The sequence below is a fragment of the Triturus cristatus genome, chromosome 1_2 (genome assembly GCF_964204655.1).
Source record: "Triturus cristatus chromosome 1_2, aTriCri1.1, whole genome shotgun sequence".
NCBI classification, from domain to species: Eukaryota; Metazoa; Chordata; class Amphibia; order Caudata; family Salamandridae; genus Triturus; species Triturus cristatus.
Genome location: NC_140580.1, coordinates 585,667,181 through 585,687,005, shown reverse-complemented (window position 1 = coordinate 585,687,005; position 19,825 = coordinate 585,667,181). Strand labels below are relative to the sequence as shown.

The 19,825-nt window shown below is 45.4% G+C and overlaps 1 protein-coding gene across 4 annotated transcripts in view; it reads right to left on the bottom strand.

Annotated features, from left to right (window-relative positions):
- The window catches only part of PDCD11 (programmed cell death 11), a 618,996-nt gene that overhangs the window by 442,225 nt on the left and 156,946 nt on the right, over positions 1-19,825 (bottom strand). For all 4 annotated transcript variants that reach the window (XM_085606675.1, XM_085606679.1, XM_085606671.1 and 1 more), the window contains exons 13-14: positions 13,718-13,969; positions 10,848-10,991 (exon numbers count right to left, since the gene is read on the bottom strand). In XM_085606675.1, coding sequence (XP_085462801.1) covers positions 10,848-10,991; positions 13,718-13,969 — 396 coding nt within the window. The remainder of the gene's footprint in view (positions 1-10,847; positions 10,992-13,717; positions 13,970-19,825) is intronic.

Below are 19,825 nucleotides of genomic sequence, written 5' to 3'. Positions count from 1 at the left end.
TGAAACCCTGCGCCCTTATGGCCTTTGCCGGCCTCCTGGAAGCTCCGCAGTTACCGGACCAGCTAGCGCTAACCTGAGCCCCGCGGTCCCGATCTCGCCTCGCACCATGGATCGTTGCCGGATGAGCCCGGGGAGAGACGGCCGGACACCTTCTGCACCCTGTGCCTGACGGGCTGGAGCTGTGGGGTGGGCCCCGGTGCGGTGGGTCTCCTGCCCCGCTCTGAGGACCGAGCTGTGGGAGGCTGCTGCCCCCTTTGCCTATTGCCTAGCCAGCGGCGAGGGGGACCGGCGAGAAGAGAAGCGACTGTCGGCCTTTCCTGTTGCGGCGTAGACCTGAGGGGAATTGACCCCTTGCCACGACCCCCCCCCCCTGGCCATTGCAACGTATAGCGGCAAAACATGGCGCTGAGTGCCTGCTCGCGGCTGGGGGGTGATACTCCGGTCTCGCCCGCTGCCCACTTCGCCCTCCCTCTTCCGGACACCACCTCCACAGTGCCGTCCCGGATTGCTGCCGATGTTGGGGCCCAGCTTCCGCTGACATGCGGCTCCGTTCTGGCTGTCCTGCGGGACTTTCAACTACAGATGTGCGCTGGCCTGCAGGCGCTGAGTGAGCGGTTTGACCCCATACTGTCGGCTGCGGGTCGTGAGCGCACTGTTTGTCATCCACGGGGCGTGGGTCTCCCGGTGCTATTGTCCTCTTGCGGGGACGCAACGGCGGTGTATGATTGTGCTACACTGGTGCCTTCATCTAGCGCTCCCGGCGCCCAGGGTCCACCGCTCTCCACCTCAACTGCGGATACTTTGTCCCCCTGGTCATGGCTGCCTGCTTCATTGTTCCCTGCCTCACCGCGTTCGCGAGGCTATCCTGCTGAGCGATACCTGACGGCTTCGAGGGACCGTCCGCGCTGGCCCACTGCTGCCTTTTTGTGGAACTCCTGTACCTTACTTGCCAGGTTTGGATTTTATGTGGTGCAACGAGGGACCTCAATCGATGGTCAGTGGCCATTTCGTGATCCTACTTCACCATCCTCTCACAAGCGGCCATCTTGTCTTTGTCTGCTCGGGACACGGGGCCTTCACGCAGGAGCTGGTTTAATCCCAAGCCCGCGATCGGGCCAGGGCTAGACTGACTTCTATCGCTATGGTTTATGGACGGGCTGGCCTGGGACTGGAACTGTATGTATGTTTTGCGCGCACTCGTCGCGACTTGTATCCCTTCGCTTAAACTGTGGTGCCATGGTATCTTTGCATGCCGTTTTTTGGAGTAGAGGGCTCTCAGTGTGTGGGGGCCATAACTGGCTGATGGTTCGGGGCGCTCTGGTGTCCAGTGGGCTCCTCCCCACCTTCTTTTCTGTTTTCTTCCCTTCTTTACTCTGTTCCTACTTTCTCTCTTCTCTATATTTCGGGTTCATTGGGCGACAGGCACTATGCTGGGGGGGGGGGTAGGCCGTAGCCTCCGCATTGGTGTAGGGTGGGGGGGTAATACTCTGTTCTCAATTAGTTCTATGGGCCTTTCTTCTTTTATGTCTCTGTGCTCTACTTTCTTCGATTCGGGGTCCGGGTGTGGGGTGGATCGAGTGGGGGCGGCTCTGGAGGGGCGCGTACTTGCTCATGTGACTATCCTGATATATCTCTGCACCGCCTCACTGTTTGAGATTTTACTTCCATTGTTGTTCTTACTGATGTTGCTGCTCGCCCGTGTGGTGAAGCTATCTTGCGGACTCGAATCTCCTTTGCTCTTATCCTTCATTGACTTTTTTCTCTGATAAAATCATCAAAAACTTAAAATTAACCTTCACCTCTCCTTCCCCGGGTTTCAAAGATATCTCCAGTATGTGACTCATAACCTGTTGTTAATCCTGACCGTTGATGCACGGGGGCTGTAATGTGGGTATCAGTGCTTTACTGTATCGTGGCCGGCCTGACGGTTGTAGGCCCGTATTTGTTCTTTTAAGATGCACGAATAAAGGTTTTTAAAAAAAAAAAAAAAAGAACCACGACTTGACTAGACAGTGCCTAGAGCACGTAGAATCGCTGTGGCCCCAAGGAACCACCCAAGGTAGTGACATAGGGGACCCACGGGGGACGCGTGCAGTGTGAGAACACAGCCGCGAGCTCTGTACAATCCTATGGGAAAGTTGCAGTTGGATTTTTAGAGATTAAGGACACCTAGGAGAGGACTTGGAGCAAACCCTTTTAGACTTAGAAGGTTCTAAGGCCAGCACCCATGTGAGCACCGGAGTACTCGTGTTACCCAACACAGGGAAGCCAGGTGCATAGGTGTCAAATGGTGTTGGGAATCTTCGCTGTCTTCAATGGAGAGTTGCTGCAAAGTGCTGCTGTCGTGGAAAGGAGAAGTGTCCGGTGTGATCCAAGCCTGGATCGAAGATGTGAAGAACCTGAAAGCAGAGGGGACAGAGTCTGGGTCACTTGCCAGTGACCAGGGGCACCATAGGCGAATGCCCACCGATGTTGGGTGTTTCAGGTGCGATGAGGAAGCTCGACTCCACTGCCACGGAGACCAGGAGGCGTCGACGACGGCCACAGTCTGCAGGCGAGCTGTCCCACAAAGAAGGTCGAGGGCTGGGGGGAATCGGTGTCCGGATTGGAGACCAACAAGCCTTGGCAATGGCAACCCACACGGTCAGAGTAAAACAGCTTTGGTGTGGACCAGCAAGGTCCTGTGGACTCCCCAAGCGATGGAGAGTCCGGGCACGTCTGGAGCAACGAGGTAAGCCCGTTGAAAGTCAAAGTACCCTTCTCAGGGACCCACAAGTCGACGGACAAGAGATCGCGAAGGAACCTCGAGAGGAATCACTAAATACCAGCCCACGGGTCACTCGAGGAGTGTAGGCCAGTAATCTTCGGTGGAATCACTGCTCGGGGTCTGGACTACAAGTAGCCCAAAGCACAGCCTCAGGGATCACCAAGAAGCGTATGCTGCTGCAAATGTGCACGGTGTCCAGGGGTTCGGGATGCACGGTCCCCACGAGGGCTTTGGATCTCAGGATTGCTGAGAGCACGGATCGGCCTCGGGGAAGCTTGGAACCCCACCTCCAGAGTTGCAAAGTCTTCGGAGTCCTTCAGGAGCTGTGTAGTTGCAAACCGGACAAATGCGTCTTTGGTGCCTGCCTTGCAGGGGAGTAACTCCTTTACTCCATGGGGGATTCTTCGGTCATCCAACGTCGTGTAGATAGTAGAAGTTCAGCAATTCTGTAGCAGAGTTTCGTCCAGGTAAATCCAAAGTTCTGTAGTCAGGGGTTCCTACTTTATACCCAAGGAAGGGGTGGGATAAACTCTGGGGACCCACCTATGGGAGGGTCAGGACAGAGGGGTGGCTACACCCATATCCTTTGTCCAGTTTCACGCCAGAGCACGGGCTGGTAGCCCCTGCAACCGGTTTAAGCTGGACTATGCACAGGGATACCAAATGTGCCCCCAGTGCAGACATCAAAGCACTCTTGGACTGCACTCACCCAGCCCCAATACACTAAAGCCTGTCTGGGAGGTGGTCACACCTCCCTGTAACAGGAAACCTATTGTCCAGGCCCCCCCTGCCGGAGTTTCATCCAGCAGCAGGAGGGCAGACTCTTGTCTGTGGCTGGCAGCATCCATTTTGTGATGCCAGGGTCTATGAAGCTGGTACCGGGTGTACCGGTGAAGTCATGTTTCTCCCTCTAGTAGAGTGGACTCATACCTCCCACACCAGTTACTGGTGTGGAGGTATGACTCCAAGGTGTTTGACATCAAACACGACATGTTTCCATGCAGCCATTCCAAAGTTAGTATTTACCGCAAGGTTATAATGCACTTAGGAGTATATGGTTTGGCTGCATCACAAACAACTCCGGAATAAAGGTTCCGAAGGCAGCAGAGGGGCTCTGCTCATGCGTGGGCACCATCTCACATACAACCCAGCACCCTGCCTTCAGGATTGATAAGGCCTGCCTTAGGGGTGACTGATAGGTTTATATGTGCAGTGATAGGGATAGATATAGTGAACCTATATCAAAGTAAGGAGTACATACACCACCTTACACAGGCTGCTGTAGCAGACCTGTTGTGTCATTTTGAATGGTCTCCCACGGGCGGCATAATACATGCTGCAGCCCCGGGAGGCCTCTGGGGTACCTACGCCCTGAGTATATAGGATACCATATACTAGGGACTTATAAGGGTACTCCAGAATCCAATCTGTGGTGTACCATAAGTACATGCAATCAGTTTTAGGGAGAAAGCAGATAGACTGGGGTCCTGATTAGCTGGATCCCAGTCAACTAAGTCGAAAACCAGCAAAACACCAGGCAAAAAGTGGGGGTAACCATGCAGTCAGATTCCACCTTCCTACACTGACAGGTTAAGGGAAAACTAGTGTAAAGAAATCACAGATACTGGACGATGTTAATGCCTATAAAGTGCTCAATACACCTCACTTACACCAACAATAAGGGGCATTTCATGCAATTTTGGAGCTGGGTTCTGAAAGTAAGGGAAATCATCTGTTCTGCAGGTTAGGTCATCTTTAAGAGAAAGTCCTGTTTGACAAAAGTTTCAGGGAAAAAAAACAGAATGACTGAAAAACTGTGAAAGTGATCAATTTAACATTACACAGGAAATGATTTATCCAGGGACAGCTAGCAACTTTAAACACCTGTGGGGCACGGCCCACCGTACAACTCACCGATAGGTTGCCTTTCTCCTTTCCCAGCGATGAGCAGGAAAGGAAGTTGGTTTACTTCCTGCATGCAAATCCAACCAATCCTGGAACACGCTAACCCAGCGTTCATTTTAAGGCTTGGGATATGCAGGCTCTTAATAGTGCATGACAGACAGACCGGCTGTATACAGCCGGCCAATTTGTCATGCACACTTATCACTGGAAGCAGTTATCCTGCAATATGCAGGATTCTGTCTACCCCGCCCCCACCATCATGCTTGTGCAGCCTTCGGCACACAGAATAATAAAATGCTAATGACCATTTTATTATTCCAAGTGAACCTGCTGCACTCGCAGCAGGCAGAACAACGCTCCTCCACCTTAACGGAGGAGCCTCCGCTGGATTTAACAATAGGGTGCCTGGGAAAAACTGCTACCAAACTTTCCCTGTAAGCATCTGTTCTTGGCATGTGTGCTGTAGATTCACATGCTTTGCATACTCCCGCCATCTAGTGTTGGGTCCAGATTTTTGCAACTTGCTTTTCTTCGAAGAACTCTTTTGAGTCATGAGGGAAGGGGACTCCTCCTCTTAGTAATAGTGCACATGGGCATCGACTCCATTGTTAGATTGTTTTCCAGCAAGAGGGTGAGAATGGATTATAGGTAAATGTAAGTAAAGATGTCCATGCATATGAAAATATAGATTAGAACTGCAAAAACCATATGTGTCAGAGGAGGAGGGTGGACGCATGTGAATGGTTTTTGTATAGATGCATTGAGTGGATCCATTTTTTGGTTATTACAGTAAATGATAAATCTTTTCCACACAGTTCTAGTGGTAGGTTTACGCGCTTCCTTAAGAATGGTCATGCATTCTGCTGGCAGAATTAAATATCTGAATTCTATGACTTCAGGAACCAAATTATCAGGTTTACCTCTTTTGGATTTGGATGTCTGATTTCACCATGGTTCTGAGTGAGAATGTTTGGGTTGAGGTGAAGCTTCTTTTTGTGGACCTGCTGAAAGTTCAAGTAGTGTGGTGAACATGGTTGACGAGCCCATGTGAGAGCTACTAGATTGAGGGGGAAAGACATCTGCCTGCGCTTCCAAAGCAGAAATGGTAGAAGAGAGAGAGGCGGAAAAGCGTAGGCAAATATTCCTGACCAATTCATCTAAAGGGCATTGCCTTTGGATAGAGGGTGTGGGTATCAGAAGGCAAGTTTGGGCATTTTGCTTTCTCTGCAGTTGAAAGAGGTCCATCTGTGGAACCCCCCCATTTGTGGAAGTATGGGAGAAGGACTTTGGGTGGAGTTCCCATTTGCGGACTTGTTGCTGCATCCTGCAGAGGTCTGCAAAGTCGTTGTCCATTCCTGGGAGGTATTCTGCTAACAAATGGATTTTGTGATGTATTGCCTAACGCCAAATGGCCAGAGAGGCGTAACAGCAGTAGAGTGTGTGCCCCCCTCTGTTTTTGTACATAGTATATGGCTGCCATATTGCCCGTCCGGACTAGGACAACCTTAGCTACGTGGTGAGGCAGAAATGCTTTCAACACTAGGTAAACTGTTAGATCTTTTAGGTGAGGCACTTTGGCAATGCACAATGCTATCATTCCCAGAAGATGCATGAAAATGTTGACTGTTAAATATTGATTGGCTTGAAATTGTGATAGCAGTGTTTGAAATTTTTGAATCCTAGCTGCATTTGGATAAGCTAGACCTACTTGAGTGCTGAGCATAGCTCCTAGATATAGTTGCAGCTGTGAGGGTTGAAGATGTGATTTTTGAGTATTGATAGTGAATCCCGGCTGATGTAGAAGATTTATGGTAATTTGAGTGTGTTGACGACACAATAGGTGTGCATTGGCTTTGATAAGCCAGTCGTCTAAATATGGGTAGACATGAATTTTTTGTCTTCGAAAATGTGCTGTTGCCACTGCTAAGAATTTGGTGAACACTCTGGATGCAGTAGTGACTCCAAATTGATAATATTTTCCTGCTATTACAATTCTGAGATATTTGCAATGTGTGGGTGAATAGGGAGGTGAAGGTATGCATCATCTAAGTCTAGTGGTGACATGAAGCGGACATGAAGTTGCCTTGCTGTAGAAGTGGAAGCACTTGTTGAAGTGTGACCATATACAAGTGTTCTGACAGTATGTAGTGATTTAGAGGCCCTAGATCTAGAATAGGCCGTAGAGAGCCATCCTTTTTGGGAACTAGGAAGTACAGAGAGTAAACCCGACCCTTGATGTTGTATTGGGACTGGCTCTACAGCTCCTTTTAGTAATCGAGCTTGCACTTCCTGTTTCAGCAGTTGTTGATGCTCCAGAGAGAGCCTGTGGGTGCAAGGTGGAATATTGGGAGGACTGCTGATGAGCTCCTGGCAATAACCATGTTGGGTAATGTCTAACACCCAAGTGTCTTGATATTATTGACTGCCAGGTGGGAAGAAACTGCTGCAGTCGACCCTTAACAGGTGTAGGATGATCAGGGGGAATAATAAGTGAGTCCTGTACATCCAAGTCCAGGCACACATCAGAGTAAATGAACAGTATGTAAAGTCTCTACACAATTTGTGAACAATCAAATCAATAATCAATGAATAATGAAAATAATGTTGCTTTGTCTTTAATTCCGTATTCAATCCGACCAAAACAAAACCAGCCGACGCGTGTTTTGCCACATGTGGAAATAGTTCCGCGACTTCCTCAGGGCTGAATGGAGACGATTAAGGTCTTTGCAATCGCGCTGCTGGTGATAATTCCAACCTGGTTGGGCTATATCCTAAAGTAGTACCGATCAATGTACGAAACGCGTACGTACCCGGATCACGTTGATCGTCCGTGAGGCAGTCCGTAGCATACTTGCTACAGTTATTTGCTTAGCGCAGCCACCGTCTGACGCTCGACATCCTGACGGCTCCCGCTCCATGATAATAACCCGAACAGTCTATTCTCAGACACATTTCGTACATTGATCGGTACTACTTTAGGATATAGCCCAGCCGGGTTGGAATGATCACCGGTAGCGCGATTACAAAGGGAGAGCAAGTGTATCTACAGCCACACGCCTCGAAAATGAGTTTTTCCACTGCAGATGTGTAAGGAGAACTAATAAGAAGATCATAAAACAGTGCATTCTAATTCAGCCCAATCTGCTCTCCAGCAACTTCTACTATTATCAACAGAGTCCTTCACATTAAGAAACCCCCTCTTTCAAAGCACCTTTGTTTTAATCTGTTGTGTGCCTTAATTGCTCAGTCTCAAGTAAGAAAACGACATCCCTAATGAGCGCAGGAAAAAAAGAGCAAGGCTCACCTGCTACTATTTCTTTATGTGGAGACTGTTGGTTGCCTGTGTGGCTGGCTTTATAACGGTGGCTCTCATTTTCATCAACAGATTTAGTACTCTGACCACACCTTTATAATAGTACATTTTTTTGGGGGAATTTCACAGACTTAGTGAATTAACTCTGGATGTCAATAGTACATTACATTAAGGCCTAGTGATTTGCGATTCCAGGGGAACCAGAGCTTAGTGCTCCTGCAGTTGGCCAGCAAATAATGTTGCCTATCAAGAGAGAAAGATGGGGCCTTGTACAACCAGGTCATGTGATGATGTCCAGTGTGTGAAATTGCTTATAAACTGCAGACACTTTAAGATCCCAATTGATGCACTACTTACACAAAGTCTTCTGTCTTCTTTAGAAGCCTTTTTTTGACTATATGCTGCTTTGCCACCATTTCTCTCAGCCTGGTCTTTAAAACTGTTAGCGAATCCCTTACTGGCTCCAGCCAGAATCTATGCCCCCATTTGTTTTTCCTTACTGCCTCAGTCTCTGCTTCCTTGCAATGGTACCCTTTCGTCCCTTCCGACTAACTGCACAGGGAGTTCTCCTTTCTGCCTTTTCATGGAGTGCTTTGTAGCCCCTTCCACCATTTTCCCTCAACTGCAACTTGTCTGTGCTGCATCCTTCTCTTCAAGCATGCTTGAATCAGTTGTGCTTTGTTTCAAGCTCTGTCTTCTTCACTGCTGCCAAACTGGAATGAAAACAAAACAGATGCCCAACTTCCACTCCCTGTCCAGGACTTTCCCTGCTCTGCGCTGGTTTGGTTAATTTGAACTGCTCAGTGGTAAAAGCCTCAGCAGGGAAGTGGCAACGGAGAAATCACTGCTCACAGGATTCACTTGGCTTTTTTCCTTACTGTTTTAGGTTAATGGTGTGCCTGGTGTTTACCCCATTCTTATAGCCTGGTGCAGCTTGCCACTTCAGTTTTCACTGTTGTTGAATTGAGCCTGAAAGCTTCTTTCAACTTACAGTTTTTGGATTTCTCCTTTTGGAGCTTGATGAAAGGTCTACCAAACCTCTTTTTATTTCTTTGTGAAGTGATTGATTGCTGGATTTTAGGGGCCTTCCCTTCTTTTGTTGCACATGCAGTCACTAGTCCACTTTATTGAACAGTGTATTCTGTGGTTGTTAATACCAAACCAATAAAAGCTTATGCCTTTTGCAAATATTCTCCTAGCTTATGCCTTTAGGTTCAGACAAAACTCACTGCCGCCTTTTTTCAATTGAGTTGCAGAGCGAATCAACACTGCAGAAACCCTGAGCTTCTTTATTTCTCTGTGTAATTTCAAATCTGATCTGTGTACATTGTTCATGTGAGCCCAGTGTTTGTTTAGTGTCGATTTCCCCTTTTCCTACTTGTCTGTAGTGCCAGGTTTCCTTTTCCTCAATTCAGTACTACTTCTCAACTCCTCCTGCTGTTTAGTAATTGCCAGATTTTCTTCATTAGCTAAACATGGTCCACAATTCCTTAGCCTCGCAAAACAAAGGACTTGCTCACATCATAGTCCTGGTTTGGAGTCTTCACTGTTTTTGAGACAAAAGATTGGAAAATGTACAAAAAAATACTAGGTAAAAAAATGGAAGGACAGGAATCTGCAGAGTATTAAATGTGCATTACAGGTGTTCATTGTCTAATTTCCAATTTTAGAGGACTATAAAGACATGGAACGTTTTCGTTTTGCTGATGAGAAGCTACTACCCAAAAAAACAATCAACCCCGGTTCTGGCAGTTTTGGTTGCGTACAGAGTTGAGAAATACTAAAACATACATAGGCTCACAAGCATATTATGTGTTTCATACATCAAGGATAGTGTGGGCAATAATAAGATAACATTTCTGCACAGCAAGCTCGAAATGGTCCCACGGTCTAAGTTTACAGGGTAGCTCATAATTTTCACTCAATTATAGGCATCTGACGACATTTCAAGTTACCTGGCAACATTGCTTTAAGCCTGTTGACGTTTTTATGTGAAATGGCATTTTCTTCCCGTGCAGTGAAACCCTTTAGCCATAAGAAGTCAGACATCAGCAAACACACACAAGATAGCAAGGCATCTGTGGACTTGACTTGAAATTAGCAACCTGGCGGTAAAAGGCTCTCTAAGTTGCACTGTTTTCAGCACTTCATTCTCGGTTTTTAATGGATCTTTGGTGCTTTTGCAGTTTGAAAAAACTGACTCAAATAGATCTCACAGCCCACAGCTTCAACCTGCATAGGTGTCTAAAAGCCTAGTTTTATTGCGCCATCTGATCGAGAGAGCTTGGTCTTCCTGGTTTGGGCCTTCACAGGTCATTGTGTATTTTCTTTCAGTCTCCCTATGCTCCCTTTCCATCTGACTGCCGTCTTCTGGTTGTGGGATATCACCAAGGAGGTCTCCACCTGAACTCTCATCTAGGAACTTTTGACTGCCTGATCTAAAATGAAAGATGTTTGAAGTGGCTAGTGGCACTGTAGGTGAAGTGTGGTGTGTGTACTGGTGCATTGTAATTCCTTGATTACTGACAGCCGAACTGTCATTCACTTCAGCAATACTTCAAGTAAATCAAGCCAAAACAAAATGATTTATTTCGTAATGTAAACAGTTTCTAAAGAAAGAGCCACAATTAAGTGTTTAAACTAAGTGTTTGAACTACGTTGAACCTGAATAGGGCGCTCAGGTACTCTTCAAAAGCTAAGTGTTGCTTTAATTATCTGCCTTCATAATTAGGAAAAGCATGGATCCCACTTGCTGGGGGTCCTTGTAGAGTCTTATAATATCACTGTTTGGGCACTCGAAAGATATATGGTATGATAGAAAGGCATTCCAAGTACAATTCAGGGCCTATATTGATGCAATACCTTGCCAATTTCACATTTCAGTGCGCGCTCCTTCATATCGGGGCTTTGTTCTAAAGCTTCTTTAGCTGATCCTACTGTCAGCTTCAGGGACAGCTTCATTCGCTCCTTTTCAGGTTCTGAGTTTAACACAGTTACTTTGACAACCTGTTAGGGAGGAAGAAGACAGGTTAAAAAATACTATCTAATCGGTCTGTGTTCACCTTCATTCTATTATCAGATGCAGTTGGTTTTACTCCATTCAAGGTATTTTATATTCAGCACCATATGACAAGTGTATTTTTGATATTATTTTAAGTAATGTATGTTACCAATATGGTCAAGTGGAAGAGCTACAGCACCAGATGGTTTGCAGACCGACACCGCAGTGACACTGCATCCACCCGTCCACCATACACTCTACTACAGATCCTCACGCTCTTTCACCCTGGTACACGCACACGGCCCCCGGAACCCTTATATTTGAATGTGGCCTATAGGTGTTATCGACGAAGCCTCTATCTAACAAGACATGCCACACCCTACGCCCCTCCCTCCCTTTAGAAGGCACCCCTAGAGGACCGACGGTGTGCACAACCGCTGACCTGCATCATTGGCACGAAGCTGGGATACAGACCTTGGGTGATCTCTATCACGAGGGCTCACTGATTCCTTATGCGACACTAGCAGCGAATGAGGATCTCCCCGCAGGACAATTCCTCCTACATTGCTCACTGGTGGCCACCCTTACAGAGAAGAGGGGAGAGATAGGCACTGAACCACAAAAGCATCTCGCTATCCAATATCTCCATGTCATGGGACGAGGCAGACACCTGGTACGTTGGTTTGCTGCTTCACTATGTCATCATGCGGCAATCAGCCTAGCTCCCCTCAGATGCAAATGGGAGCATGACCTGGGACACCAACTCTCAGACAAAGCCTGGGCACAGATATTGGCCAGCCCGACTCATATCCCACAAAACATGCGGCTTAGGCAAATACAATACTTCATTACGCAACGTGCATACTTCACGCCAGCTAACATTAATAGATATTTTCATCGAGCTGACTCTGCCTGACCCCGCTGCGCGACTCTTGATGCAGACCTAGTGCATATGCTCTGGGGCTGTCCTAACCTTAGCACCTACTGGAGAGAAGTGGCAGATACACTCCGTGCCTGTACGGAAAGAGAGCTACCCTTTGAGTGGCAAACATATCTGCTGTATGTCTTTCGCAGGACGTGCGATACTAAGGCCACCTCCCGGTTTTTAGATTTGGGCACGGCCAAGCGACTAATTACAAAAAGGTGGAAAGCGTCAGATTCCCCACAAACGCAGGCTTGGAAACGCTCCACCATTGCGTGGGCCAGAGCAGAAGGCATAGTGATCAAGCGGGAAGAAATAGTGGGTCTCAGGAAAGTACCTATAGCTGAAAATTGGGACGCGATCCTGGCAACGCTACAGCAATCTGCAGAACTGCCAACTCAGTCCCTTCAGACACCCGATCCAGACAGTCAACACCGCGCACGCGACCCTACTCATAGATCACGTTTCTGCAGCAGACCATGTGCCACAAACCAAACGTTACTGCTTCGATGCTCTCGCGCATCATAACCTTATGGCAATGACATCACTAAGGGGCGCCCTCGGAGGCATAAAGGCAGCATTCTACATACCCCAACCTGCGTGCGCATTCCAACCCTACTCCAAGTTCAACACCCCATGTACACAATTTTTTGTCATACATTGCATTAACTGTTTAAGCATAACCAATGCCACACCATGCGAATGTATACTAGATGTATTAATTGTGGGTTAAGGCTGCATCATAAGTAACCTTAGCTTAAAGTACCATACTGAAAACAGATTTTGATGCCTCACTGATGGATTAAAACTATATTGATGTCCAGTGACACACATCACCTAATGACGTTACACACTGTAGAAAAGATGCAACAATTGCTTATATGTTTGTTTACTAAATGCCAATAAAAAGATTTAATTAAAAAAAAAGTGGAAGAGCTACAGCACAAAGAATTATATGCAAAGTTACATTCTTATACCTGCATTTTGCAAAACGTAATACTTTCACTGTCAAACTAATAATTTGAATCTTAAATACTAGGGTTTGCATCATGTCTACCCAAACTGAGCAAGAGGAGTAAAGTTGGTTATTGTCAGAGTTCACATTTAGTCTATGCAGGGTCTTAGAGTTCTCCCTGCTCCTCCAGCTAGTTAAACATTTTTATCAAATATGGTGGGACAGCGATGGGATGAATGATGTGGTGCTACACATTTAGTCGTATAAATGAGACTTCTTTAGATAAAATTATCAAATACCTAGGGCATAAAGGCAATAGGAGGGCCAAATGTTTTGCAGAACACAAGGGAGTGTGTGTGCTGGGTATAGGGGCAGACGTGGGGTACCAAGAGGCCCAGAAGCATGAACCTCACTTATTCCGTAAGTCCATTCTCCTCCAAGCACTACAAAACAAGTGAGATTCATACACTCTTGCCACACAGATAGTAAAGTTAAGCTTTGTAATCATCTGTTGAACATCATCATGAAAATGCCACTCTCACCCCCTACAACCCATAATGAAAATTTCCCACCAAAACATTTAATGTATTCCAACGGGCACTGGTGAGGCGCCTACTAAGCCTTAATATGGATCCATGAACATACAGAGATCCAGCATAGAAGTTCAATGGCCCCTGCCAAAACAAAGCCACATCAAATATCCTTACAAATGCCAACCTAAACATGGAGGCTAATGGGCCTCTGCTCACACAGGGCATGAACATAGATGTATAACAATTCTCTGCCAATTAACAAAGTCACTCACACTACTAATACTAACTGTAAAAAAAAATAAAAAAATGAAAGCAGCTTACCTGACCCTCGTAGAAGACCTTTTCTGGGAAGGGCACTGGTTCAGTGCTAAGTTCACTTTTAGGAACAAGACCTCGCACATCATTGTAGAACTGCACGAAGCAGCCAAAATCTTTCACGCGTGATATGAACCCATGCGTGCTCATGCCAGGTTTTGCACTGCTGTAGTTTGAAATAATGGGCAAGTTGGAGTCTACCAGAGTTTTCTTCAAAGTTAGAATAAGCTTCTTTGACTCCGGCAAAACTGTCAAAACCTACAGAAAGTATTACAACAAAATGAGGAATCAGCATTTTATGGCATTTACAGCAATATATTTTTAAAACATTTATCAGAGAATTCTTTTAACAAGGCTCTTATGAAAATTACAGGAATCTGGTAACAAACATATGTATGCTAATGGAAGACGGCTGAACCAAGATTATATGAGGAACTTTCATATACAGCTACACTTTCCCTCACCTTACATTTATTCGCATCAGCCCTGGGGCCAGAGTTGAAAAACAAAACAAAAAAAGGCTGGTCAACAAACAAAACTCAATGGATGTTTGATGGTTGGAAATATGCAACCATTCTGGTTCGATGTGCAATACTTAATGTATAGGTTTCATTTGTTATAAAAGTCTTAGCAAACAGATTGAGCCCACTGCTGCAGAAACAAGTTTGTCCTAGATTAATCAGTTTGCAGAGGTACGCCAGGTCTGTGACAACACAAACAAGGCCTTTTCCTAGTTGCTGAAAAGACATTTGATAAGGTACACTGTAGTTACCTCAGGGAGGTAATGAGAAATACAGGCTTTTGGCCAGCTTTCCTAAGCATGATCTGGGCGAGGTACAGTGCACCAACAGAAACGATCTGAGTGAACACCCTAGACTCAAGAGCGATATGAACCGTGAGCCAGGGTGTACACTGTCTCCCTTACTCTTTGTCCTATACCTAGAGGCATGTGCACAGAGGGTCAGGGACAAGTGAGTGATAAGGGGCTAGGGGTAGAACCGATTAGGCTAGCAATCTTTGCATAGGAAATTTGATGTTTGTCTCAGAGCTGCCCACCTTCCTCCTTGGACAGCTGGAAGAGTCATAGCGACTAAGCTCAGTCTCGGGACACAAAGTCAATTCGGAAGTTCTTATTCTAAGCAAAATACCTGCTATGCTGATTGGCTTGCATCAAGAAAAGACATTTAAATGGACCGCTTGTGTGATTAGGTGCCTAAGGATAAACGCCACAACTAAAGGCATGGATCCATTTGCCACCAACTACCCATCGCTGCTCACCTCAATTAAGAGTGATCTGCACATATGGCATGGGCAATATCCCTCTTGGTTGGGCTGGCTGGTATCAGTCAAGGTATCAGTCAAGATGTCAATCTTGCAGAAGGCCTCATTCCTCTTTAGAATGATGGCACAAGTCCCAAGAAGCTACCTAGACTAACTGCAAAATATCTTTCTGAATGATATCGAAGGATTAAAAAGAATAAAGCTGAGTAGACCACAAGCCCTTGTAGTCCAGAAAAAATGGATAACTGGGCAACCTAAATAGGATTTCTTACAAGAGGTCAGCATGATTGTAGTATGCATGCGAATGTTAAAGGGAGAAATCCAAGAAGTGATGCTTCCTGGACCACACACTTGTGAATTCTCAAATAGAAGGCTATGGTGCTGGGTTAAAACTTGCAGGTCTGGGTTGAGGTGAATTTATCAAAGGGACTGACAGTCTAACTAACCACTTAACCCTCTCCCTCCCTTTTCAGCCATTCCGATTTTGATCCTTGGTTGTAGAGAACAATGTTTAAGTACTTGAACGCAAAATGCCAAAGCAAGTTAGGCTAGAATTCACCCATGAAAAATGTCAGCGATTTTGCTTCATGCAGCTAAGGCACTAGCCTCTTCGCAGCGCAATTAAAAGGAGGCATCAAGAAATCTGACAAGCTTTGAAAAGCTTCTCCAGCTGGCTAATTTCAATACACACCTTACAGCAAACCAATATCAGCTTTGCGATACAGTAGCAACTGCGTCGAAATGAGAGCTTTGTGAACTGGAAACAGGAACTGGGTAATTCACTTTCAGCTAAAGTCGGGGAAAACATTAGGAGAAACACAAGCAAGAGAGCAAGCGATGTCAAAGGGCAATAAAGCTACCCTGAGCATTCTCTATAGATGGTACTACCCTCCAACAAGACTGCAGACCCTTGCTGGAAGGAATGCAGACACACACACACACATTTTATGGCTCTTTCCCAGAATGACGGGTTACTAAATGGCTGTACATTGATGACATTTCTGTAACCATATGGGCAAGATTCCCAGCTACCCGAGAGTAGCCCCTTGAGATGGGCACTGGATCTAAAATGGGGAACAGCGAGAAGCATGCAAAAACATACCTTGCTACTACTTCTAACAGCTAAACAAGCACTATTAACTCATTAGAATTGTGTAGAACCCTGGAATGTTAAACTTGTATCAGACTGTGGCAAGGAATTGGGATAGAAAAATTCTCTCAAGACAGAGAAGGGACAGAGCGAACGTTTACTGAAATGTGATTATCCCTCTTGGACTTCACAAAGGATGCTGGCTCACTCACATGCCCAAAGACTATGAGGGCCCTGCAGATTCTACTTGGGGAGGCAATGCCAGCAGCGAAACATTCTGAGGAAGAGCTGCGTAACAATAACCAGAGTTGAGAAGCAACACTCAGGGAAAAGTAAGGAAAAAGGCCCGGTGTGTGTGGATTTTTCAAGTTATTCCGTTTTATCTTGTAAGACTGTAGACAGAAACCAATAAAAACGAATGACAAATTAATGTGGCAGAAAAGAAGTGATTGGTTGACCACGGGTAATCACATTTATCCTTGGCCTTGTGTTTTTTCCATATACACAAAACTGTTCACCTTACCAGAGCCATGCTGATGTAACCAGAAATAGGTGCCGTTTTAACAACAGTAAAATAAATGATCTTTTAAAATTAAATGTGATTCTCAATATATATATATATATATATATATATATATATATATATATATATATATATATATATATATATATATATATATATTCACTTAAAAAACCATAGGTTTCACACATGTTATAGTTAGCTGGACATTTCACTCGTGAAAAACCATTGAAATTCCCCGGTTATAGTTAGTGCAGGCAACTATAACTCACGCGACCGCAATCCTCTGCTGATGACGTCAGATATTTCATCACTGTATTTAGACACTTATTTACCCATGTCTTCTTCCATTAATTTTTAGCTATACATATATTACAAATATTTATTTTTCAGAAAGACACATATGTCATCAGTGATGTAATATCTGACGTCATCAGCAGAGGATTGCGGTCGCGTGAGTTATAGTTGCCTGCACTAACTATAACGGGGGAATTTCAATGGTTTTTCACGAGTGAAATGTCCAGCTAACTATAACATGTGTGAAACCTATGGTTTTTTAAGTGAATTTGCAAGGTTTTTTAAATGCTAATTCCCAACTATAACGTGTGTGAAACCTATGGTTTTTTAAGTGAATTTGTAAGGTTTTTTAAATGCTAAGTTATGTATTTATTATTATTTTTTTTTTGCAGGCTTTTCACCGTGCGTGCACCGTACGCGCACGGTGTGCTTCGCGCTGTTCGTGCCGTGCGCGTACGGTGCGCGCACCCCGCGATTTTTCTCAATTTTTTTTTTTTTTTTTCGCCCTTGGGGGACATTCAGTGACCCCCTGACAAAGGCTAGGGGGTCAGGACCTGTCCATCCTGCCCCCTTCTCACATTTTCCCCCTTTGTTTTTCATTGCCTCAGACTGCGAGAGACAAAATGGGGGCCGACACTTCCTGATTTCGACCGATTCAAATGTTTACTGACATCTAACAACCAATCAGAATTGCGCTCGCGCACGTCACCGTGCGCGTACGGTATGCTTACCGTACGCGCACGGTGCGCGCTTACAGATGTATATATTGATTTAAATGCTATTTTATCACGAAATACTGAACAGATTTACACCAGACCTGCAAAAGGCACATCCCTGACCTGAGGACTACCTCTCTGCCAAATTTCAAGTAATTCTGTTCAGACGTTCAGGCTGTAGCTTGGACTAAAGGTCCTATGGAAAAATGCATGGGGAAAACGCGTTTTGGGACCCCCCTTTTTCTCAGCCCCCACTTGACGAATCCCCCCCTCCCCCGAGACTGTCAGGGAAGGAGCGGAGCGCCCCACCTATTTTGAAAATTTCGCGAGGATTCGTCAATCGGCGCCAAAGTTATTCAAAATATAATGTTGCGGATTTCCTATGGAAACACGATCCTAAGGTTTCACACATGTTATAGTTAGCTGGACATTTCCCTCGTAAAAAACCAATGAAATTCCCCAGTTATAGTTAGTAAAGGGAACTATAACTCACGCGACCGCAATCCACTGCTGATGACGTCAGATATTACATCACTGTATTTATTCACTTATTTACCCATTTTTCTTTCCTTTAACCTTTAGCTATACATATTTAATAAATATTTATTTTACAGAAAGACACATATGTCATCAGTGATGTAATATCTGACGTCATCAGCAGTGGATTGCGGTCGCGTGAGTTATAGTTCCCTTTACTAACTATAACGGGGGAATTTCATTGGTTTTTTACGAGGGAAATGTCCAGCTAACTATAACATGTGTGAAACCTATGGTTTTTTAAGTGAATTTGCAAGGTTTTTTAAATGCTAATTCCTAACTATAACGTGTGTGAAACCTATGGTTTTTTCAGTGAATTTGTACGGTTTTTTAAATGCAAATTTTTTTTTTGAGATTTTTGGTAAACCTATGTATAAAATAATATATGTACTATATCCTGCATTATGGAATCGTTAATTTTTTTTTTAAATGCATTTTTTTCCGTGCACGTACGGTAAGCTGACGCTACGCGCTCCGTACGTCATAAGTACGGTGCGCTTACGTGATACGATGCGCGTACGGTAAGCTGACGCTACGCGCTCCGTACGTCATAAGTACAGTGCGCTTACGTGATACGTACGTGACGTACGCGTACACGCATGCGCGTTGCGCGGAAGCAACGTCGCGGTTACGCAGGGGCGTGTAATGCGCATGCGCGAGTGCGTCTTACGTACGCGCTCCGTAAGCGCTCCGTAAGCATCACGTTTGCGCATGCGTATTTGTTTACGAGCGCGTACCGTAAGCTTACGGAGCGCGCACGGTAGGTCATGTGATCCACAAAGAACACTTTTCATTGGTTGAAACTACTTTCAGTTCCAGAAACTTCCCACACCACACCCATTCCCCTCATTACTGCTTGAGATCCCCTAGGAGAAGGAGCTGAATTGACATTGAGATACAATGGCAGAGCTGCAGACCTCTTCTGAGAGTGAGCCTAGCAGCACCATCATCAGACAGAGAAGGAGGAAACAAAAGGATTCTTGTGTGGGAGTATTTTACTTTTCCAGAGGGGCAGAAAAAGGTCAATGCTCCATTGGTCACTTGCACACTTTGTGGCCGTGTTTTATCTAGAGGAGATCCAAGGAAGAAGTATTCCTTTGGAAATCACTCTATGAAGAGACACCTTAGGGATAGACATCCCAGGACCTTTGCTCGACATACTGGAGAAAACTCTTCAGTAAGTCACCTGAGCCCAACCTCAGAAGCTCAGCCGAGTACATCATCGGCAGCTCAGTTGAGCCCTTCCTCTGAGGTGGGAGCATCACCTTCTTCTGCTCCTCTGGACATTAACCCTCGATTTGGGAGGGTTGCAACGTGTTGTGGTCTTATTGTTTTTGGGGAGACCAGTGTTTCCCTTATTAACAATTAGATAGACCAGCACGTTTGTAGACGCTCATAATATTCCCATTCTTTCTTTCCTCCATCCCTGTATTAACCCAACGGCTCTTTTAAGAGCCAACCTTACCTCACAATTTTTTTTATTTTTTTTTAAGCTTTCCTTTTTGAAAACATTTTTTTTGCCGTGCGCGCACGGTACGCGTAATAGTTACGCGAAGTTTGCGGAATTTCTCAGTTTACGCCGTGCGCGTACGCTACGCGCATTCGGCGATTTTTTGAAAAAAAATAAAAATTAATTTTTGCCCTTGGGGGTCCTTCTGGGACATCAGACTGCG